Genomic DNA, 25,748 nt, shown 5'->3' with positions numbered 1-25,748 from the left:
AAGTCGGTGTGTATGTATATGCAGAAAGCAACTCTTTAATTTTTGTAGAGAGCACTGTGGACCACTATCAGCTCAGGTAAATAAACAACCCTGTGTTGATGGACTTGTTTAATTTACGGTGAGAGTCACTGGTTTACATGTAACGACCTTCAAAACAAGCATGTACCATAAATGACAGTGGGAGACGAGTGCAAGGCATCACTGTCATGTTTTCATGGCTGTTTGGCAAAATACAGCCTGTTGATCTGGTTAGATATGTAAGCAGATATGAAAATAGCAGTCTGGGCAGGTAGTTGTGTTCTCTCTCTTTTTTTTTTTTTACAATGGTGTGTTAGTTTCTGCTTTATAGCAAAGTGAATCAGCTATACATATACGTGTTCTCTTTTTAAGTGCAGTTTTCAAAGGTGAATCAACTGATACAGGATGTGTGTTTTAAATCTAGTTATATTTGTTCCTAAACTCTCTTTTCCACTTCACATGAGAGAAATGGTGTCTATGGTATGGGATGAGGAAATGGTCTCCACCAGAGACAAGTGTTAACCTCTTGGTCTCAGCCTGTTTTAACCCTTGTGTCGTTTTATCCCCTTGGACAAGTCTGGGTCTGGCTTGAGTGAGCTCACCCTTCTGCTTTTTTGTTTTGTTTTGTTTCATTTTGTTTTTCTTTGTCTTGTCTGAGAATGAGGAGATCTCTTCTACCACTAAATAGGAATGTAATTATGACCTTTATGGAGTCTGGCAGATTTTAATCTGGTAACACAGATTTTATTAGAAATGATAATAAAGATGTTTTGGAAACTCACACATGGTTTTGTTGATGTAACATAGAAATGAAAAAATGAATTGAAAGGTCCAAATATTTAATACACTATGAATCAAAACCCCCAAATAGTAAAATCATTTTTAATGATTTTTTTCTACTTGTTTATTTGTTTATCTTTTAAGCTTCTCAAGCCATTTACAATTGCAATGTGTTATACAGCACACTGTAACTTATGGAGAAACACAATATATTTAATATATAAAATCATCACAATATGAACAAGGCAAAGATAGCTCCTATAAAAAGCTTACATCTAAGGAATATGAAATGTGTGTGTATGTTCTCTTTCATCTGTTTTGGGAGTGTTGTTTTTAAAATATAGTTGTAGGAAAAGTTGCATGCTAATAGAGATATTATATAACGCTAATTCAGGTCGTGAATACAATCACCTGCTTATTCATAAACATTTTCTTAGATAAGAAATGGAATCAGTATTAAATAAGTGAATATGATACAACTTTTGCTAAGATAAAGATTGGAGGAAATGAGTTCTAGAAGGAGCAGAGTCCAGAATGTATGGCATCCTCTGTAGGGTAGGAGCATCTCGTAGAGGAGAATGTAAGCATTGAAATATCAACTCACCTGAGGGATAATTAGATAAAACAAACAAAACTACATCCAGAAAAAACAAACAAACACACAGGGTCGTGTTGTTGAGTGCTTTGGGAGTTGAAATCTTGACACTGGGTTGAAATCTCTTCTCTCCCAATTATAGGCTGTGGGCTCTTGAGCAAGTAATAGAAACTTATGGACATAAGTGAGTATTAAATAAAATACATGCCCTCCCAAATGAGAGTTAAATAAATTATCATGCCCTCAGTCAATGGGAAATGCAGCAGGATGGTGCTGAGTGAAAAGACAGAACCAGCTTTTGATCTGTTCATAGTCTTTCATTCAACCAATGTTTATTAGAAGACTTCTTCGGATCAGGCATTGTATTGTGTTAGATGCCAATTACACACTGGTGATCAAACCCTTGCTTCTCCACCTGTTCTCCACATTTTTGTGTATTGCTGATTAACATTGTTTGAATATACAGTTGACTCTCGAACAACATGGGTGGGACTGCACGGGTGCACTTATATGCAGATCTTTTTCAATAAATACATTGGAAAATTTTTTGGAGATTTGCAGCAATTTGAAAAAACTCAGACATGAACAGCATAACCTAGAAATATCAGGAAAATTAAGAAAAAGTTAGGTATGTCATGAGTGCATAAAATATATGTAGATATACACATAACATACAAAATATGTGATAATCAACTGTTTATGTTACCAGTAAGGTTAGTAGTAGTTAAGTTTTTGTGGGGTCAAAGTTATATGCAGATTTTCTGACTGCACAGGGAGTCAGTTCTCCTGGACCCCATATTGTTCAAGGGTCACCTGTACTAACAACGAACTAGTCTGTAAGTAGGATGTCATTATGTAGGTGGTATGGACATTGAACAAAGATTTACAATGAGCTTTAGAAGACAGACATCTGTTACCACCTAGCTGTCATCACCCAATTTCTTTTTTTTTTTCGGCATAAGTGTATTTTATTTTATTATTTTTTTTATCACCCAATTTCTTATTCTTAAGTCAGGGATATTAATATTTGACACCTATCTAGGTACCTGAGATTACCTTGTGAATATTTGTGACCATCATCAGGAGTGCAAGGCTATATAAGTACTACTTTTATTCCATTACTCACTGCAACATGTCCCATGGAATTTACCAGGGCAATTATAATTCAAAGCAGTAGGATATAGGAATTTGAATCACTGGACAAAACTGCACTACAGCTTTATTCTGTGTGGTATATTTAATATAAAATTTTATTAAACTCTTTGAAAATCTGCCCCCTTAAGGGGTTAGGTTAAAGAGCCTGGATTAGAAAGCTGAAATTTTATAATAACAGCTGAAATTCTAGCTTTCCACTTTATTACACTAACATCTCACAGGGGATTCCAGAACAGTAGATGACTTTACATAATATGAATTCAATACTCATCTGCATTACGCAGGTGCATGCTTTAGATTGGACCATAACAAACTCATGTCAAAGCCCTTATGTCCAAGACTATAGTTATTTTTGTCTAAATTTCAAATATAAAATTGATTGTTAATGAAAAATTGAATAATGATTGTTATCACTTAGAATTTTGAATATTGACTTTCAGAATAGAGAATATGTATTTTTGAATGACTGATGAATGCTTAGATCATAAAGTATGGAACTCCTCAAGCAGAGTCTGGGACAGTGCCACATAGTCAAACACCGGGAACATTTCTGCAGCAAACCAGTAAGTTAAAGTGAGATAAATAGGGACTTTAAAGTCACCTCAAATCAGTTAATTTCCAATTCTTCTGCCAAATGAAGTTGAAGCCAAATTTTCAGTTTTCAGAGCTTTTTGGATTTTGGACTTGTGAATGCAAGATTTCAGATCACTTTTCCTTTTCTTTTTCTTTTTTTAATTGAAGTATAGTTCATTTACAATGTTGTGTTAGTTTCAAGTTGCAGCAAAATGATTCATACATATATTAATATATATTATATATATATTCTTTTTCATTATAGGTTATTACAAAATATTGAGTATAGTTCCCTGTGCTATACAATAGGTCCTTGTTGTTTACTTATTTTATATACAGTAGCATGTTTCTGTTAATCCCAAACTCCTAATTTATCAGATCTTTATTAAAGCATAAATACTTAGTAAATTAGGACAAAGTAGTAGTCTCTAAGCAGAAGCAGCCTATCCTGGCATTTGAGAACCATAGCTTGGTGGCATGAAATGCTTGGATTCAAATTCTTTGGCAAGGTATTTCTTTTCTCTACCTCCTCAGTTTCTTCATCTTCAAAATGAGGATGATAATAGAACCTACCTCATAGGTTGTTATGAAGTGTAATATGTTAATATCAATAAAATGCTTAGAACAGTTCTATTTAAATACTGTTTCATGATGTCATCTACTTTGTTTAAATTAGGATCAGAAAAAAGTTTACAGCGAATTAAATGTAGTTCTTTGTTGGGACTTCCCTTTTGGCGCAGTGGTTAAGAATCTGCCTGCCAATGCAGGGGACATGGGTTTGAGCCCTGCTCCGGGAAGATCTCACGTGCTGCTGAGCAACTAAGCCTGGTTCGCCACAACTACTGAGCCTGCAAGACAAAACTACTGAGCCCGCATCCCACAACTACTGAAGCCTGTGCGCCTAGAGCCTGTGCTCTGCAACGAAGAGTAGCCTCTGCTCGCCACAACTAGAGAAAGCCTGCATGCAGCAACAAAGACCCAACGCAACCAAAAATAAATAAATAAATAAAATTGATTCTTTAAAAAAAAAATGTAGTTTTTCTGTAAACAAGAGTTGTGGCTAGTTTTAATATTCATACGTACACTCTAGTTATTAGAGATCCAGTTTGTAGGTATTTTCTGCCCTTACACTTTGGAGATGGAGACCCGTTCATAGCAGTCTACACTACTGCCAGTTGGAGCTCAGAAAAAAAAGAGGTTTAAATTATGTACCAAAATAGGATCTTAAAAATGCAGTCATCCTCCTTATTTAGGGAAAGTTAATTAATGATCTCTCCAGGGGAATGGACTTGTCTTAGGACCAAGATAATGATACTTAAATAAAACAAAACCTCATGAGTCATGGGAGTGGTGTTGGTGTACTCAGGCAGCCCGAGAGCGCCGTTCTCACCAAGTCCATGGGAGGAAAATGCCTCCAGGTGTAGCTTACATTTTCCTCTTTGCTGGTGTAGGTATCTGAGATGGAGGTGGGGCTGAGCTCCTAGCTCTCTTAAACCATCTCCTACTCCTCTGGAGAAAATAAACCAGAGATTATTTTGGAGGATGAAGGCAAGGAATTGTGGGTTCCTTTGTCATGAACTTCCTCTCAGACATGGAGCCTTGTCTGGCACTAGAATTTAGGAGTCCAGCAGCCTGGGTTTCCAAAAATCACTCCTCGATGATCATGATTGCCTTCTCTCTTCCATAATCTTGACCTTTCCTCTAGTTAAGGATCCCAAGTTTCATATATTTTTAGCAGTGTTGGTATCATTTCAATTAACCTCCTAAAGATATTTTTTGTGTCTTAGTCCAATTTTTGAACATTGTGAATCGTTTATATAACATGCATCTTTTATCTTCTTGTAACAACATTTCAGCAATGAAATGACACTGGATATATTCTAAAAAATTTTTGTAGGTTTGTGAGACACTTGGAACACAATGCTTTGCAGTGAATTTTTTTTGTAATCTGTCCTATATTATCTGAGGTAACTGAGATTTTGAGAAACCTACCAGCACTGAGAAACTTAATTCCATCAAATGATATTGCATTACTAAAAATGAGCCCTTTTAATAGGTGGTTCCTTAAGAAAGATTTTGGTACCCAGCATGAGACAGGCTGTGACCTGGGACCTGGGATCCTTTGCTGCAGTGCTTGCACCTGGACAAATCTCTCTCCTCAAGCAATAAAATACAAAGAAACTATAAGGGACTAAATAGAGCTGTGTTCATGAACAGTTGGGGCAAATTATGGACAACAAGATACAAAAAGGCCAAAAACCCAATTGCCACTTCTGAAGAGCCTGGAGCAAAAACAGGGTGTCAGGAGCAAAAGCAGGGTACTGCACATGCCCCCTGCACTCAACACCACGTAAGGGGTGGGCAAACCACCTAAGCCCCGCCTCTGGCCCAACTCCTGGACACACCCCTACCCTCACCCCATATAAGGAACCAGCTTGCCCCAACTTGGGAGCAAGCAAGGGAACCTGTTACTTGTTTTTGCTCCCCCCTGCTATAGCAGGGCCCCCAATAAAGCCTTGCCTGAATTTCTTGTCTGGCCTCTTATCAATTTCTATTGATTAGGAAAGGCCAAGAACACTGGTCAGTAACAAGCATAGACTGTATCCAATAATACATCATTTTACAAAGCTGGATTATGTAATGATATGCCTGACACTGTCCTGAATCCCTCAACACTCCTTAATATTCCCAAGAGGAAAAATTCTCTGACCTCATTTGGTAGGAAGGTTGCTGAAGGCGGAAATATGTTCCCCTCTCAATTTTGCATAAGAGCAGAGATCTTTGGGAGACTGGATGCTGCACCACGGGTTGGGGAGGTTGCACTCAATAATCTATAAGAACTAATGAAAGTGCATTAAAAAAGGTAGAGCTTTGCATTTGCTAAAAGGAGGGAAAACGTCTCCCGGGAAGACAGTTTAGGAACAATCTTTCTTGTGAAAATGCATTTGTTTTGTTTCCTTGACCTCTAAAATTTCATAAACACAGCCCCACTGTGCCAGCAGCTCCTCGGGCCTCCGTCCGACTTTCCTCCCTTGACTGTGCTAAATCTCACCATTGACTTCACCTGGAACTCTGGAGCTTTCTATCACAGAGTGCTAATTCCTGTATGAACCCTTCTCTGTTCTGGTACATGATACACACTAGTAATAACTTTACAACCTTCACTTTTAAAAACATTTTTGGATAACCTTTCCATTTAGGAGCCAGGAATTTGTATAAAACCACAGAGGTTATATTGCTTTTGAACTAAAGGCTGTTGGTTTGTGGAATTTCCTTCAACTGGAAACACATATGAGTCTGTGGTTTTATGTTTTCCCAGTTTTATAACATCCTGCTTGTTTGTTTTCGAAGTGAAAGAATTTACCATTAATTTCCATACTTTATAAAGGCCTAACTTTTTACTTCCTTTTTTTTTTTTTTTCAGTTGAAAGAGACAAGGATTTTTCTCACCAGCGAAGGCATTACAAAGAATTCCGGTTTGATCTTACTCAGATTCCTCATGGAGAAGCAGTGACAGCAGCAGAATTCAGGATATATAAGGACCGGAGCAACAGCCGATTTGAAAATGAAACAATTAAGATTAGCATATATCAGATCATCAAGGAATACACAGATAGGTATCAAATTTATATCTGACTTATTATCCTAGCAAATAAATATTACATTGTAGTAAAATCCATTGATAACCCACTGGTCTATCAAATCATGCTTCTTTGAATGTAATGGCATCAAGGCAGGTATAGACACATGAAAGATACATGTAACTGATCTGAAACGTGTCTTGTACATTTCACAGCTTTTTCCTACTCCTTACACCAATCTGTGTGCTAGACGGTCTCATGCTACCCTGTATGTGATTTTCAGGCCCTTCACCTCATTTTGTAAATGAGAAAACTTTCATTTTATTCTGCACATATGAAATTTATAATTAAGATGATTTAAATTACTTGTTTTATAAATTGGAGAAGAGTGGCTTTATTTTTCCCAGGCATAGTGTAAACTGTGTGTAGTGTTATGTGGATTTTGATGGAAGACATTGTATTTGCAATAGATTCTGACAGTTAACCTGTATGTCTTCTGTCTATAAAATGCTTAATTCAAAATGGTACAAAAATGGACAGAGAATCTGAAATACTAAATGTATTGAAACCTCAGCTGATAATTACTGCAAATGAGCCATCACATATAAGAATTAGAAAGGGACTTCAGTGTTGTTTTCAGACCAGTGCAGAAATTCCTTGGGTAACACCTTTTACAAATGATTAGCACTTTTGTTGGACAGCTCTTACATTTTTAAAGAAAATTCTCATTGGAATATTATATTGAGGTGAAATTTGTCTTCCATTCATTAAATCTAGATATTCCCTTTGATGAAATACTATGTCCTTATTTGATGAGATAAATATTTAAAGACAGCTGTCATGAGCCCACTAAGGCCTCTTTCTCTCCTTAATGAATATTTCTAGTCCCTGACCTTTGGATTTTTCTTGGTCTTCTAGTGAGTAGAATTTCTCAATGGGTATTCCATGGAACACTAGCCCCTCACAATACTCAATGAAGAAAAAGAATAAAAAGCTTCTGGGGTCAAATGCATTTGAAAAGTCTACTTGTTAGACCATGTTTTAGGAGATTCACCATGCATATTAGAATAGTAAAGTCTTGCAAAGTCTTTATGGTAAAGAAACCTGTCAATTCAGTTTTTCCTAGTCTTCCTCAAAATTATTCGACTATGGAATCTTTTTCTTTGGGTCTGTAATACTTAATATCCTATGAAACACTGGTTTAACAGGACACACCTTAATAAACACTGATCTCTGTACACTGTTATTTTAAGAGCACTAATTTCAAGGCAGAAAGATCTCTGTTCTTTTCTCAGCTCTAACATGTACTAGCTATTTCTCTGTGCGTGAATTTTTTGTTTTAAATCTCAACCCAGTGGTTCCATTTATAAAATGAGGATACTAATTTTTTTCTCACAGGGACAGGGCCTGGCATACTACATTATTTTTTTAAATACTAAATAATGGGGGTGTCTTTTAAAATTAAATGACTAGAATTGAAAATAATGCTCCAAATACCATCTAATTATATTGCCATAGCTAACAAATATTTTATTTATAATTCTCCTTTTCTGCATCTGTTTCCACACTTGGGCTGGTGAGTTCCTTAAAGAAGGGATAGTGTCTTAAGTGATTTTTTTTTTTTTTTTTAGCCTCAGCATTATGAATTTGTTTGATACAGTTTTGAAATTATCATTACCCATGAATGGGATACTTCTTCCATGAACATATCCTAAAATACTTGAATTATCTTACCTTTTGACCATTCACAATATATTTTTATGAAAGTTGAATTTGTACTTGGTTATTCAACATACCAAGTATTTTTTACAGGAACTGTTTGTACACCAGGCCCCTATTTATTTATTAATTGTTTGAAACTAAATATAGACATTTACACTGATCACAGTTAAAGGTCCTAACTTTTATTTAGGTCCATTGTTCTATCTGCTCAGGATATTTTTGAATGTCATCCACTGAACTAACTACCCTTTGAGCTTTCTTTCACTCTATCTTCTAAGTATGTTAACTACGTTACATAATTTAAAACATAATAACAATGATGAGAATAAAGGACTAATAGAAGAGTCCACTGATAATAATATATAGATTTATTTATGAATGAACCCATGCTGATTTTTATTAATAATACATTTGAAATATTTATGAGTATTGATACTTAATCAGATCTCATAATTTTGGGAAATTTCATTTCTCTCTAAAAATGGAACATTTGTCTATCTGGAAACTTTGGTATTTCTCTAATTATAACTGATGTTAAACATATTATTCTCAATGTTTCTACAACTCCATCTGCCTGCTCTTTGAGTATTCTTGGGTATAATTTAGCTAAGACTTTACTTATTTTAACATGTGTACTTAATCTACTCTAAGATCCAGAATTTCACTGATATTTTTCCTAAATCTTTGAAAATCATTTCTAAAATCTAAAGTACATGTATCTCTTTGATTGGTGTTGTCTCACTCTACCATTCCAGACTCTAGGGTGGCAGAGATTGGATAGGATTCTACTCAATTTAATGAACATTATTTTGAAATTTTTAATTCAGTAAATTCAATTCAATATTAATTCAATTCTACCAAGTTCACATTTTTGAACATTTACTATTAAGTATTGTTGCTGAATTATGATTTTCTCCTGTAGGGTTATGCTATACCTATTGTCTTCTGTGTATTTGTTTTTGGTAATGGGTATGGAATATTTTCCCCCAATTATTTGCTTCAATGTCTGAAACATACAAATGTACACATGCGTACTGTACATTTCAATTTTATGTATCATTGACCAGGTGGGAGAATCTCTCGCAAAATGCCTTCCTTATCTTTGAAAAAGGCAGTCATCCACTGCCAGTGGTTCATTAATCCACAGCGTAAAAAAAATGCAACCCTGTGCTGTGCTATTGTCTGTAAATCTAGGATCCCCTTTTTACACTCCACTTTCTCTGCCAAAGAAAGACATTTAAGGGACAGAAGATATAGAAACAGCACATATGTCTCTTAGTGTATTTCAGGTTTCTGTGTAGGATTTCAAAGCCTTTGTAAAAAATGGTAGTGTATAGTAATAAGAGCAGGGTCTTTGGAATTCCCACATGGGGAAATTGATATACATCTTGGAGTCTCAGTTTAAAATTCTATAGACAAAAATAAAAGCAAAAATATTTCAGAACAATAAAAATATTTCAAATGGTGTGGGAAAGAGTGGTGCTTATCACAATGCAAAGACCAGAGTTGATATTTAATAAATATATCAGTTAACAGCTTAATAGGAGCAACTATTTTACTAGAATTTAGAGGGTTGTATACAAAGGGTAATCAAAAATAGGTGGTTACTATAATAACAGTAGCTACCATTTGCTACTGTTTATGTTAAGACAAAGTGAGCAAAATGATGCTAGGTGACTTTCCTTAATAAAAAGTTAGCTGATCTTTGATTCATATGAAAGGCATTGGTACATTCTTAAGTCTAGTAATGAAATGAACACCACCCAACTTATGAGCAGTTGGAGCTATCTGTGAACTTGTCCCTGAAAACCCAAGTTTTAGATAAATAGTCAAATTCTCCTTTAAAATACAGTTCAAGGGGTCTCGGACATGAATCCAGGGTGCAGACGCCTGTCAAGCCCAAGTGGAGTCCTTGGCACTCTGGGCGGTGCAGGCAATGCAGATGGCCTGGCTCTGACTATGAGGAGACCAGGCTACCCTGTGCTCCTCAGGCCACTGCCCGGCCCTTCCGGCAACTCTGGACCCCATCGCCGTGCACCAGCCAGGCGGTTCCAGGGATTTGGATGTCCGTGTCTTTCGGGGACCATTGCTTTGCCTGCCACATGATTGTGGGATCTTGGTTCCCAGGCCAGAGGTCTGGCCTGAGCTCCTGTGGTGGGGGCTCTGAGTCCAAACCGCTGGACTAACAGAAAATCTCAGACCCCAGGGAATATCAATCAGAGTGAGGCCACCCAGAGGTCCTCATCTCAGCACCAAGACCGAGCTCTATCCAACTGCCTGCAAACTCCAGTGCTGGATGTCTCAGGCTAAACAACCAGTAAGACAAGAATACAGCACCACCCATTAAAAAAAAAAAAAAAAGATCGACAAAAAAATATGTTACAGATGAAGGAGCAAGGCAAAAACCTACAAGACCAAATAAATGAAGATGAAATAGGTAACCTACCTGAAAAATAATTCAGAGTAATGATAGTAAAGATGATCCAAAATCTCGGAAACAGAATGGAGAAAACACAAGAAACATTTAACAAGGATCTAGAAGAACTAAAGTTCAAACAAACAGTGATGAACAACATAATTACTGAAATTAAAAATACTCTAGAAGGAATCAATATAGAATAACTGAGGCATAAGAATGGATAAGTGAGCTGGAAGATAAAATGGTGGAAATAACTGCCAGGGAGCAGAGTAAAGAAAAAAGAATGAAAAGAATTGAGGACAGACTCAGAGACCTCTGGGACAATATTAAACACACCAACATTCGAATTATAGGGGTCCTAGAAGAAGAGAAAAAGAAAGGGTCTGAGAAAATATTTAAAGAGACTATAGTTGAAAACTTCCCTAATATGGGAAAGGAAATAGTCAATCAAGTCCAGGAAGCACAGAGAGTACAATACAGGATAAATCCAAGGAGAAACATGCCAAACACATACTAATCAAACTATCAAAAATTAAACCCAAAGAAAAAATATTAAAAGCAGCAAGGGAAAAACAACAAATAACATACAAGGGAATCCCAATAAGGTTAACAGTTGATCTTTCAACAGAAACTCTGCAAGCCAGAAGGGAGTGGCAGGACATATTTAAAGTGATGAAAAGGAAAAACCTACAACCAAGATTACTCTACCTAGCACGGATCTCATTCAGATTAGATGGAGAAATTAAAACCTTTACAGAAAAGCAAAAGTTAAAAGAATTCAGCACCACCAAATCAGCTTTACAACAAATGCTAAAGGAACTTCTCTAGGCAAGAAACACAAGAGAAGGAAAAGGCCTACAAAAACAAACCCAAAACATTTAAGAAAATGGTAATAGGAACATACATATCGATAATTACCTTAAATGTAAATGGACTAAATGCTCCAACCAAAAGACATAGACTGGCTGAATGGATACAAAAACAAGACCCGTACATATGCTGTCTACAAGAGACCCACTTCAGACTTAGGGACACATACAGATTGAAAGTGAAGGGATGGAAAAAGATATTCCATGCAATGGAAATCAAAAGAAAGCTGGAGTAGCAATTCTCATATCAGACAAAATAGACTTTAAAATAAAGACTATTACAAGAGACAAAGAAGGACACTACATAATGATCAAGGGATCAATCCAAGAAGAAGATATAACATTTGGAAATATTTATTGCACCCAACATAGGAGCACCTCAGTACAAAAGGCAAATGCTAACAGCCATAAAAGGGAAATTGACAGTAACACAATAATAGTAGGGGACTATAACACCCCACTTTCATCAATGGACAGATCATCCAAAATGAAAATAAATAAGGAAACACAAGCTTTAAATGACACATTAGACAAGATGGACTTAATTGATATTTATAGGACATTCCATCCAAAAACAACAGAATACACTTTCTTCTCAAGGGCTCATGGAACATTCTCCAGGATAGATCATATCTTGGGTCACAAATCAAGCCTTGGTAAATTTAAGAAAATTGAAATCATATCAAGTATCTTTTGTGACAACAACACTATGAGACTAGACATCAATTACAGGAAAAAAGCTGTAAAAAATACAAACACATGGAGGCTAAAAAATACGCTACTAAATAACCAAGAGATCACTGAAGAAATCAAAGTGGAAATCAAAAAAAACCTAGAAACAAATGACAATGAAAACATTACGACCCAAAACCTATGGCATGCATCAAAAGCAGTTTTAAGAGGGAAGTTCAGAGCAATACAATCCTACCTCAAGAAACCAGAAAAATCTCAAATAAACAACCTAACCTTACACCTAAAACAATTAGAGAAAGAAGAACAAAAAAAAAAACCCCAAAGTTAGCAGAGGGAAAGAAATCATAAAGATTACATCAGAAATAAATGAAAAACAAATGAAGGGATCAGTAGCAAAGATCAATAAAAGTAAAAGCTGGTTCTTTGAGAAGATAAACAAAATTGATAAACTATTAACCATACTCATCAGGAAAAAAAGGGAGAAGACTCAAATCAATAGAATTAGAAATGAAAAAGGAGAAGTAATAACTGACACTGCAGAAATACAAAGGATCATGAGAGATTACTACAAGCAACTATATGCCAATAAAATGGACAACCTGGAAGAAATGGACACATTCTTAGAACAGTACAACCTTCCAAGACTGAACCAGGAAGAAATAGAAAATATGAACAGTTTTCAAGCACTGAAATTGAAACTGTGATTAAAAATCTTCCAACAAACAAAAACCCAGGACCAGGTGGCTTCACAGGTGAATTCTATCAAACATTAAGAGAAGAGCTAACACCTATCCTTCTCAAACTCTTCCAAAATATAGCAGAGGGAGGAACACTCCCCAATTCATTCTATGAGGCCACCATCACCCTGATACCAAAACCAGACAAAGATATCACACAAAAGAGAAAACTACAGGCCAATATCTCTGATGAACATAGAAGCAAAAATCCTCAAGAAAATACTAGCAAACAGAATCCAACAGCACATTAAAAGGATCATACACCATGATCAAGTGGTATCTACCCCAGGAATGCAAGGATTCTTCAATATATGCAAATCAATCAATGTGATACACCATATTAACAAATTGAAGGATAAAAACCATATGATAATCTCAACAGATGCAAAAAAAGATTTCTACAAAATTCAACACCTGTTTATGATAAAAACTCTGCAGAAGGTGCACATAGAGGGAACCTACCTCAACATAATAAAGTCCATATATGGCAAACCCACAGCCAACATTGTTCTCACTGGTGAAAAACTGAAACCATTTCCTCTAAGATCAGGAAAACAACATGGGTGCCCACTCTCACCACTATTATTCAACATAGTTTTGGAAGTTTTAGCCATGGCAATCAGAGAAGAAAAAGAAATAAAAAGATCCAAATTGGAAAAGAAGAAGTAAAACTGTCACTGTTTGCCAATGACATGATACTATACATAGAGAATCCTAAAAATGCTACCAGAAAACTTCTAGAGCTAATCAATGAATTTGGTAAAGTAGCAGGATACAAAATTAATGCATAGAAATCTCTTCATTCCTATACACTAATGATGAAAAATCTGAAAGAGAAATTAAGGAAACACTCCCATTTACCACTGTAACAAAAAGAATAAAATACCTAGGAATAAACCTACCTATGGAGACAAAAGACCTGTATGCAGAAAACTATAAGACACTGATGAAAGAAATTAAAGATGATACAAACAGATGGAGAGATATACCATGTTCTTGGATTGGAAGAATCAACATTGTGAAAATGACTATACTACCCAAAGCAATCTACAGATTCAATATAATCCTTATCAAACTACCAATGGCATTCTTCACAGAACTAGAACAAAAAATTTCACAATTTGTATGGAAACACAAAAGACCCCAAATAGCCAAAACAATCTTCAGAAAGAAAAATGGAGCTGGAGGAATCAGGCTCCTGGACTTCAGACTATACTACAAAGCTACAGTAATCAAGACAGTACAGTACTGGCACAAAAACAGACATATAGATCAATGGAACAGGATAGAAAGCCCAGAGATAAACCCACGCACATACGGTCACCTTACCTTTGATAAAGGAGGCAAGAATATACAGTGGAGAAAAGACAGCCTCTTCAATAAGTGGTGCTGGGAAAACTGGACAGCTACATGCAAAAGAATGAAATTAGAATACTCCCTAGCACCATACACAAAAATAAACTCAAAATGGATTAAAGACCTAAATGTAAGGCCAGACACTGTAAAACCCCTAGAGGAAAACATAGGCAGAACACATTATGAAACAAATCACAGCAAGATCCTTTTTGACCCACCTCCTAGAGAAATGGAAGTAAAAACAAAAATAAACAAATGGGACTTAATGAAACTTAAAAGCTTTTGCACAGCAAAGGAAACCATAAACAAGATGAAAAGGCAACCCTCAGAATGGGAAAAAAATATTTGCAAACAAAGCAACTGACAAAGGATTAATCTCCAAAATATACAAGCAGCTCATGCAGCTCAATATCAGAAAAAAAAAACAATGCAATCCAAAAATGGGTGGAAGACCTAAATAGACATTTCTCCAAAGAAGACATACAGATTGTCAACAAACACATGAAAGGATGCTCAACATCACTAATCATTCGAGCAATGCAAATCAAAAGCACAATGAGGTATCACCTCACACCAGTCAGAATGGCCATCATCAAAAAATCTACAAACAATAAATGCTGGCGAGGGTGTGGAGAAAAGGGAACCCTCTTACACTGTTGGTGGGAATGAAAATTGATACAGCCACCGTGGAGAACAGTGTGGAGGTTCCTTAGAAAACTAAAAATAGAACTACCATACGATCCAGCAATCCCACTCCTGGGCATATACCCTGAGAAAACTGTAATTCAAAAAGAGACATGTACAAGAATGTTCAATGCAGCACTATTTACAATAGCCAGGACATGGAATCAACCTAAGTGTCCAATGACCAATGAATGGATAAAGAAGATGGGGCACGTATATATAATGGATTATTACTCAGCCATACAAAGAAACGAAATTGAGTTATTTGTAGTGAGGTGGATGGACCTAGAGTCTGTCATACAGAGTGAAGTAAGTCAGAAAGAGAAAAACAAATACAGTACGCTAACACATACATATGGAATCTAAAAAAATAAAAAAATGGTTCTGATGAACCTACAGGCAGGATAGGAATGAAGATGCAGATGTAGAGAAAGTACCTGAAGACACAGGGAGGGGGAAGTGTAAGCTGGGACGAAGTTTGAGAGTAGCATTCACATATATACACTACCAAATGTAGAATAGATAGCTAGCAGGAAGCAGCTGCATAGCACAGGGAGATCAGCTCCGTGCTTTGTGACCACCTAGAGGGGTGGGATAAGGAGGGTGTGAGGGAGACACAAGAGGGAGGGGATATGGGGATATACGTATGCACATAGCTGATTCACTTTGTTATACAGGAGAAACTAACAGAACACTATAAAGCAATCATACTCTAATAAAGATGTTAAAAAAAATACAGTTCAAGAGGATGGGAAACTGCTTATCTATGAATTTATTTTACAGAAGTATCAGAGATATAGAAAATTAGAAAAGGATTCACATATAAATGTTTTTCACAGTATTATTGGTTACCATAGCATAGACTGAGAACATTTTAATTTTAAACAGAACAGAAAAAGTTGCGCTTTGTTTCATGGAAAATGGAAATGCTATACTTCATAGGGCAAGTAGAAATTGTATTTTAAAAATATATTAGTAACACTGGAAAGTGCTCAGGCTGTAATGTTAATTGAATAAAACAGGAAACAAACTTTATTTACACATAATACACATAATTATGTTAGGATGAATTCATGTGGAAAACAGATTGGAAGGAAGCAGCAAGTGTTCACTGAAAGCTTGCAGGTAATTTTAAATTTTGATTTCCCCCTTTTCTGTACGTTCTAAATTTTTATAGTGAAAATTACTTTTGTAATCAAAACAAGCATAAGCATAGTTGAGCAAGTGAAGATAATGAAACAACAGTATGTTACATGTTTCTTTACCAAATAACAATCCCAACATTTCCAGGTAGAGAGGGGCAAAAATCAAAACTAAACTGAACAAAATAAAGGATTAAAAAAATAAGTTGCTCTTATTTTTTTCTTAAGCTACAAGATACATTTTTTTTTCCACAGAAAATGAAGATAAATAAATTTTTTTCTTTCCCCTCTTTTATGGAAAATGTTCCTGCCAATTGGGAACCTTGACTTTAATTCTCTGAATTGAGGAGGAATGGATTAAAGATACTTCATTTATATATCATGTGATCACAGTAAAATTGAAACAATTTCATTTTGAGAAACCCATTTTAATATCCAATTATTATTTGTTGAGTATTGATTATTTGTGTTTTCATATATTTATCAAATCAAGAACTAAAATGGATATATGAAAAGAAACTTGTACCTCTAGACATTTTCAAGCCTAAGGTCACCTCTTAAAACTTGTCTTCAAGCTTGTGGATTTTATCTATGTACTGTTTCTTTTTTTAAAAAATTTTATTGAACTATAGTTGATTTACAATGTTGTGTTAGTTTCAGGTATAATGCAAAGTGGTTCAGTTATACATACATGTATATAAATATATATATTTTTCTTCTACATTCTCTTCCATTATAGTTATTACAAGATATTGACTACAGTTCCCTGTGCTATACAATAGGTCCTTGTTGGTTATCTATTTTATATATAGTAGTGTGTAATAGTGTTTTGAATTAAACTAAGAAACAATTGAAAAGTCAGTGCAGACTGTACTCTTTAAGGCAGTGCATTTGACAGTGCAAACGTGTGTGTGTGTGTGTATAATTTCACATATTTAAAGGCCACTTCCCATAAGATATCATCTAGGAGTGTCAAGGTGGGGATCCTTGAAGTAATTTAGACTGATGTATTATAGATATGTTTTATATACAAGATGCTCTCTGGTCTATTAACCATCTCATCTATAAATCCTTTGACAATGTTATGTGATCAAATACGAAAGAGACAGACCCATGATGTCATCTCTTTTCACACTTATTTATCTTAGCAAGACCTAAAACTCTTAAAATTATGTTTTATTCCTACTATCTCCCACCTCCCTGTTTATCCCTACTCATACGTCAATGCGTGCCATTTAAAAGTGTTCTGATATTTATCCAAATCTTTATTTTTCTTGGTAAAAACTTAATACACATCGTTTCACTCATTTAATCTTTTCATGTGAAGCTGACAGTCCCAAATTCTGTATAGAAGGCATTTCTCTTCAGTCACCCCTCACATATCTGACATTATTGGGAAATGAGGTTTCCACATGATTGAATTTTCCAGATAATTCAGCTGAGTTGGCCATGCTTTTCCTGAGCAACTTACATGTGGCCAGCACAGGGTACACAAGGAGAGTAAATAAGATCCTTACATTTCATAGCCTGAGGCAGGGGTTGGGGTGAGCTTGCCACACACAGGCTTTAATAACTATAATACAATGCGCTAAGCAGTATGATGTAAGTATGTACTATGTGTTGTACAAATGAATACAAAATACAAATGAAGGGGAAATTAATTCTTCACATGGGAGGGTGAGGGCCCTTGGGGAAAGCCACTAGGAGGAGTTCACCCTTGAGTTGGGCCTTTGAAGATGAGAAAGAACTTTTTTTTTTTTTAAAGTCTATTTCTTTGACTTTTTTTATTGAAGTATAGTTGATTTAAAATGTGGTGTTAATTTCTGCTGTACAGCAAAGTGACTCAGTTTTATATAAATATATATATATGTATACACACACACATTCTTCTCCATATCCCTTTCCATTATGGTTTATCATGGGATATTGAATATAGTTCACTGTGCTATACAGTAGGACCTTGTTCTTTATCCATCCTATAGATAATAGTTTGCATCTGCTAACCCCAAACTCCCACTCCATCCCTCCCCCATCCCTCCTCAACCTTGGCCACCACAAGTCTATTCTCTATGACTTGAGTCTGTTTCTGTTTCATAGATTGGTTCATCTGTGTCATATTTTAGATTCTACACAAAAGTGATATCATATGGTATTTGTCTTTCTCTTTCTGACTTACTTCACTTAGTATGATATTCCCTAGTTTCATCCATATTGCTGCAAGTGGCATTATTTTGTTCTTTTTTATGGCTGAGTAGTATTCCATTGTATATATGTACCACATCTTCTTTATCCATTCATCTGTCGGTGGACATTTAGGTTGTTTCCATGTCTTGGTTATTGTGAATAGTGCTGCTATGAACATAGGTACACATGTATCTTTTTGAATTATAGTTTTATCTGGATATATGCTCAGGAGTGGAGAATATGGTAACTCTATTTTTACTTTTAGGAGGAACTTCCATACTGCTTTCCACAGTGGCTGCACCAATGTACATTCCCACCAACAGTGTAGGAGAACTTCCTATAATGACAGAGAGAGAAAGAGAGGTAGAGAGAAAGAGGGCACTTAGAAGAAATATTCCTAAGCATTAAAATGTTTAAATGCATAAAGAATTAAATAGTAAGAACAATGCCAGTAGTCCTACTACTAAGAAGAGCAGTCAGCACTTGCCCATTTAATGGGCACTCACCATGTGTCTGGCACTGTGCTAAGTGCTTTTCTTGAATTAATTTTTTTCACAATATATACATTTATATATTCCCAAAAGAAAATGTGCTGTGTAGAATTCAACCTTTTCCTAATGTTCTGCTATGAATATCAATTTCTGTGCTCCACTGCAAAAATATTTTAAGCCAGCCTGCTCGCTGTCATTTGCCATCTTCCCTGCTTGGATATATTTAGTTGAGCTGTCATCATTCAAGTCCACAGTCAGTTTCACATTGACATCATCTCCCCCCTCCTGCTTCTCTAAGATTTTTGATTCTTCTGTGGACGTACTTCAGGATACACATTGACAATTTCAATTTCCACCCAGGGAGATTTTGTGAGCTTTTGAGAACAGCATAACTAACACTTGGAAGGTCAGTTCCGACTGCTCTAAGTATATAGGACAGCAGACAAGCATGGCTTGTGTTTCTGCAGTGTGCAGGGATCAAGCTCTAGTTCAAGTTCTCAGCTGAGGGGATTCAACACCCAGGAGACATGTAGCAATGTCTGGAGGCATTTTTGGTTGTCCCAGTTGGTGAGGGTGGAGGAATGAAGGGCTCCTGGCACCCAGTGAGTAGGAATGCTGGGGTAGTGGAAGATGCTGCTAAACCTTCTGCCATGAACAGGACACACCCCTACCCAATAAAGAATGATTTGGTCCAAATTTTCCCTAATGCTGAGGTTGAGAAATATTGCTCTAGTTGTAGATTTAAGTTATAAACCTAAATTATGGGAATAATTCATGCCATGGAGTCAATTTTTCCCCGACTATTTCATATTTGGGGTCCTAAGAGTCATAACATGGAAGAGATCTTAGGAACCTGGACTAGGTGTATCACTCATTCATTAGAGGGCATTAAAAGTGGTTGGACTATGTATGTAATAGTCTCACTTCTTTGCTTCTTGTTGAGTGAGGGACTCTCCTGTGTGTGTGTGTGTGTGTGTGTGTGTGTGTGTGTGTGTATTCAGTAGCCCATGTTTAGATCTCTCTGCAAGGGAAAAATATGGAATGATGTAGTGCCAGGAAACCTGCTAACATTATCAGTATCTTGGCAATTTAAAAAATTCCACAGAGGGAAAAGTTATTGAATTTTCATAGTGGGAATTCAACTTGTTTTCCCATTTTTTGCCATTCAATTCCATCTAATATTACTATTTTACCAGCTTGCATATGTGCCTTTTAAATGTAAATACAGCATTGAATTAGATATTCTGAAAATTGGTGTTCTGTGAGATTTACAGAAGCTTGTTATTTCACATTTGTTTTGGGAGAAAAAATAATTGCCATCTGAAAATATCAATCAGCTAACAAAGTCAAATTCTAACACTTTTAAACCTGAAATTGCACATGAGAGAAGATTTTGACATTATAAACCCCAGAGAATATCATTGATTAATTTGCATCCATTGTTAATGTGCTCTGTTTTAGAGCTGTATGTCAGGTTTCTCAGATGGTGTGGTGTATTTATGTCAGATACCCAGAGAAAGATGTATGCTTTCTTCTTGGGTGGCCGTCATTACATTTCTACTAGGCATGATAAGCTATTCAGAGACAAAAGGAGATGGAAGGAGGTGAAAACGTCCTAATAGTAGAAAGTTTGGGAAAAGTGTAGATATCTCTGTGCTCTGTAAGGATCATGCCTCATGGAAATAGAAAAGTATTTTAACTTTTGCTCTGAAATGTATCTGTGTATCTTCCAGACAATTTCCCAAAGCTTTTCTTGGCAAGATTTAGAGCTTCTTGGTTAGACAGTAGAATGTTTATGCTCCTGGTTAACTGTTTCTTCTCTCTCTCTCTTTCTCTTTCTCTTTCTCTCTCTCTAATGTATATATATACACACATATGCATGCATATATTTAATTGAAACTGTAACAATCTAAAGAATATTTCTCTTTCATTATCTCTTGTTGAGTACATAAATAATTTTACTTCCTTTTTGATATGTTTTCAACTTCATTTTTTGCCTCTAATGGAATTTAGGGACAAAAGTTCGTTATGGGTTATATGTATCAATAAATGTTACTAAATTTAAATAAAATGAATGAATCTCTATATCTAAAATTTATAAGTGCAGGTTATTAAAGAAATTTGACAGTAGTGATTGCATAAATCACTTCTGACCCTAATTTTGTCATGAAGCATAAGATATACAGCTTATTATATGCATACTTACATGCCATAAATGTGTTTTGGTAAGAAAACAGCAATTATAGCAATTTGCATAATATTTTTATTTGTGTAGTTTTTTTTATCCCTGCAAGGGATTTATGAAGTAGATTTTATTTTAATCTTCATTTAAAGAATAAACAAAAGCTCAGAAAGATGACTTAAAGGGCATAATTATTTTTTCTACTACTAAGCAAAGCCTAAGTATAGCAAGTCATTGTTGAAATTTAGCAGATACCAATTCCACCTATAATTACAATTCTTTACTTTATGAAAGTAGACTTATAATGAGACTCCTCAGAGGAGCCATGAGTCCTACACTTTCTGCTCAAGTAATAAGATACCAATGAGAACTGTTTGTTAACCATACTTAGAAACAAGCAAAAGGATTTATTTGCCACAAGCCTATGAAACAATACCTTTGATAAAATAGATTTTGGCAAAAGATGAATGGGGGTTCCATCCAAGGACTCATCTGATGTATATTAGTTTACCCAATTCCCCCTGCTGAGAAGTGAAGTGCTAAGATCTTTTAAATATGCATTTAAATGTGTCCTATAAATATTTGATGCTTCTTGTGTTTACTAAAAATCCCTCTATTTGACTCGCTTTGTTCCTACTATTCCACATTATTTCTCTTCTCCATATCTTAGTGAAGTTCATGTTATAAAACTTTGCTTTAAATACATCACTTTCTTATCTTTTATTCACCCCTCAACCTACTGCAGTTTGATTCCCATAACTCCACTCTATTGATTATCCACCAACGTTCTCCTTGCTACTAAATCTTCTAGACACTTTTTTGTTCTTCCCATTCTTCTCAGTTTTTGATATTGCTGACCACCTCCTATTTAATATGTGAAATATTTAATCTGTGAAAACTAGGGGAGTGTATTAGTTTCCTAGAGCTGCTGTAACAAATTACCACAAACTTGGATGGCTTAATACAACAGAAATTTATTCTCTCACACTTCTGGAGATTAGAAATCCAAAATCAAAGCTTTGTTAAGACAATACTCCTTCCAAAACCTCTAGGGGAAGATTATTTTTGGCCTCTTCCAGCTTCTGGTAGCTCCAAATATTCCTTGGCTTGGGTCAACATAAGTTCCATCTCTGCCTTTGTCCTCATACGGCTGTCTTCCTTCTGTGTCTCTTCTCCTCTTCTTATAAGGGCAGCAGTCATACTGGATTAAGGCCCTTGCTAATGACCTCATCTTAACTTGATTACATGGTCACTCCTTGGCTCCATGTCTGCCATCCTGTTTTAAGCTGGTGGCTCAGCTCAACCTTTCAGTATTCCAATCCAAAAACCAATTATCTTTCAGTGTAAAGAGGGCAGTTAAAGGATGGTTTGGGACTAAAAAGGGAGCTACAGTGATATAAGGGAAAGTGTTCTGAAGATGGAATATAGAAACCTGGGTTCTGGTCTCCCAACTGGGTGAGTGACCTTGGGAAATAATTTGATTTCTCTCTAAGTTTTCTCATCAATCAAATAACAGTTTGGCTACATAATTTACATCCCACTTAATTCTAGTATTCAGTGATTTATTTTGTTCACTTTCAGAGGTAGACTCCCAGGTTAGCTGATTTCACATCAGACATTACTGGTTATAATTTGTATTTGGGGCTTATAATGAGAATACTTCATTAATTCCACTATTCAGCTATGTAGAAAGTAGAAGGAGTTAACATTTCAAGCATCCAAAACCACATGCATAGTATGCTACTAGGCATGCTTGTGTACGTGATTATAAGAAGGTCATGAAGAAGAATATGATACGATTGTGTAAAAATATTTGGTTTACTCAAGTTAAAGATCAAAGAAATTAGAGGAGGAAATTGAATATTTATATAATTGGATGTGTTTATAGACATAGATATATAATGAATATAATAGTAGCAGTTAAATAGTAAAAAGATATAATCATTTATTAATATAATTATTTTTACATATTTTAATCATGTTATATAAAATTTCATTAATGTAGTCATATTCCTTGTTTCACTTTGAAAATATATATGTAGAGACTTTTTTCAAACTTTTCACATGCATGTTTGACATCATCACTATAGCCATATTTTGAATCATATATCACGATATTACAAAGTTCATCATCTTCACATTCATCTATGTTGTTATAAAAGTAGCATTTTTTTGAGTCTGTGTATAATGCTGTCATCAGAAATATTATGTTACCAAAAGCACTAATTCACACATTTTTTTGTTGTTGTTAGTTCGTTTTTAAGTATTTTTTATTGAAGCATAATTGACATATAACTTTATATTAGTTTCAGGTATACAATATAATGATCCAATATCTGCATATATTGTAAAATGATCACTGCAGTTAACTTCTGTCACCATACCTAGTTAGAAATTTTCTTTCTTGTAATTAGAACTTTAAAGACCTACTCTCTCAGTAACTTTCAAAATATGTAATACAGTATTATTAATTACAGACATTTACCATGCTGTACATTACAGCCCCATGACTGGTTTTATAACTGGAAGTTTACACTTCTGGACCTATTTCACCCATTTCTTTCACTCCCACCCCCTGCCTCTGGTAACCACTAATCTGTTCTCTGTATCTATGAGCTTGGGCTTTTGTTTGTTTGTTTGTTGTTTTGTTTTGTTTTAGATTCCACATATAAGTGATAGTGTTTGTCTTTCTCCATCTGACTTATTTCAATTATTATAATGCCCTCAAGGTCCATTCATGTCACAAATGGCAAGATTTCATTCTTTTTTATGGCAGAATAATATTCCATTGTGTGTGTGTGTGTGTGTGTGTGTGTGTGTGTGTGTGTGTGTGTATATATGCCACATTTTCTGTACCCATTCATCTGTTGATGGACACTTAGGTTGTCTCCATATCTTGGCTATTGTAAATAATATTGCAATGAACATAGGGATGTGTGTATCTTTTTGAGTTAGTGTTTTCATTTTCTTCAATAAATAACCAGAATTACTGGCCCAAATGATAGTTGTTTTTTTTTTCTTCAATTTTTTGAGGAGCTTCCATACTGTTTTCTGTAGTGACTGCACCAACTTACCTTCCTACCAACAGTGCACAAGTGTTCCTTTTCCTCTACATCCTCACCAACACCTGTTATTTCTTGTCTTTTTAATACATAATAGATATTCTAACAGGTATGAAGTTATATCTCATTATGGTTTTGATTTGTATTTCCCTGATGATTAGTGATGTTCAGCATCTTTTCATGTACTTGTCCATCTGTATGTCTTCTGCCCATTTTTAAATAGATTTTTTTTTTTTTTTTGCTATTGAGTTGTATAAGTTCTTTATATATTTTGGATATTAACTCTTTATCAGATATATGATTTGCAAATATTTTCTCCCATTCCATAGGTTGCCTTTTCATTTTGTTGATGGTTTCCTTTGCTGTGCAAAAGCTTTTTAATTTGATGTTGTCCCACTTGTTTATTTTTGCTTTTGTCACTTTTGCTTTTGGTGTCAGAGCCAAAAAAAAAATCATTGCAAAGACCAATATCAAGGAGCTTACTGGCTATGTTTTCTTCTAGGAGTTTTATGGTTTCAGGTTTTACATTCAAGTCTTTAATTCATTTTAAGTTAAGGTTGTGTATGGTGTAAGACAGCAGTCTTGTTTCATTCTTTTGCATATGGCTGTCCAGTTTTCCCAACACTTTATTGAAGAGACTGTCTTTCCACGTTGTATATTCTTGGTTCTTTCATTGTAAATTAATTAACCCATATACGTGGGTTTATTTCTTGGCTCTTTATACTGCTCCATTGATATATGTGTCTGTTTCTGTGCCAATATCAAATTGTGTTGATTAGTATAACTTTGTAAGTGTGATGCCTCTAGTTTTGATCTTCTTTCTCCAGATTGCTTTGGTTATTCGGGGTCTTTGTGGTTCTGTACAAATTTTAGGATTGTATGTTCTATTTCTGGGAAAAATGTCTGACAAACTAGGTAAAGATTCAACTATAATTTCCTCTCTTCCAGATAGATCTTCAGATTATATTACATTTGGTCTTCACAAAATCTCTTAAGGCAGTGATTATTATACTATCTTTTAGGCTTCGGGAAACAGAGGCTGAGGAATTCCTTTATTGTTCAAGCTCTGTCTGCTCTCCAAATTCTAGTTTATTTTATTACAATGCACTTTATTTCTTCCCGTGTCATAGTTTTAGGTATGTAAGACTCTTTATTTTCAGATGAGTGGTAAGAATGATGATAACTCAAATTTTGCTGAATTTGGCTCCTGCTGCTCAGTCTTTAGTGAAGTTCCTACCCTTATGGTATTTTGAGGCTCCCAAGGCATGTATACAAAACCCTTTCCTCTCTCAGTAAAATAAAAAGCACCCTTGCAAAGCAGTATCTTCAACCCCACCAATTTCCCATGAAAACACATGTTTAAACCTCTGGTCATGACTGAAGTAAGATATGCTCACATGTATTTGTATTGAACTCTAACTGTATCTACATATCTACATATTATTTTTTGCCTGTGATTAATTATATTCAGCATATCTATATATTTCATATCCAATAAATCTGTG

General features: G+C 35.3%; 1 protein-coding gene across 1 annotated transcript in view; it reads left to right on the top strand.

Moving 5' to 3' along the window:
• The window catches only part of BMP5 (bone morphogenetic protein 5), a 115,811-nt gene that overhangs the window by 48,830 nt on the left and 41,233 nt on the right, over positions 1-25,748 (top strand). The window contains exon 2 of the mRNA XM_061195182.1: positions 6,546-6,738. Within this exon, the coding sequence (XP_061051165.1) occupies positions 6,546-6,738 (193 nt within the window). The remainder of the gene's footprint in view (positions 1-6,545; positions 6,739-25,748) is intronic.

This window comes from Eubalaena glacialis, chromosome 7 (genome assembly GCF_028564815.1).
Source record: "Eubalaena glacialis isolate mEubGla1 chromosome 7, mEubGla1.1.hap2.+ XY, whole genome shotgun sequence".
In the NCBI taxonomy this organism is placed as follows: domain Eukaryota; kingdom Metazoa; phylum Chordata; class Mammalia; order Artiodactyla; family Balaenidae; genus Eubalaena; species Eubalaena glacialis.
This window is presented reverse-complemented; position numbering and strand designations above follow the sequence as displayed.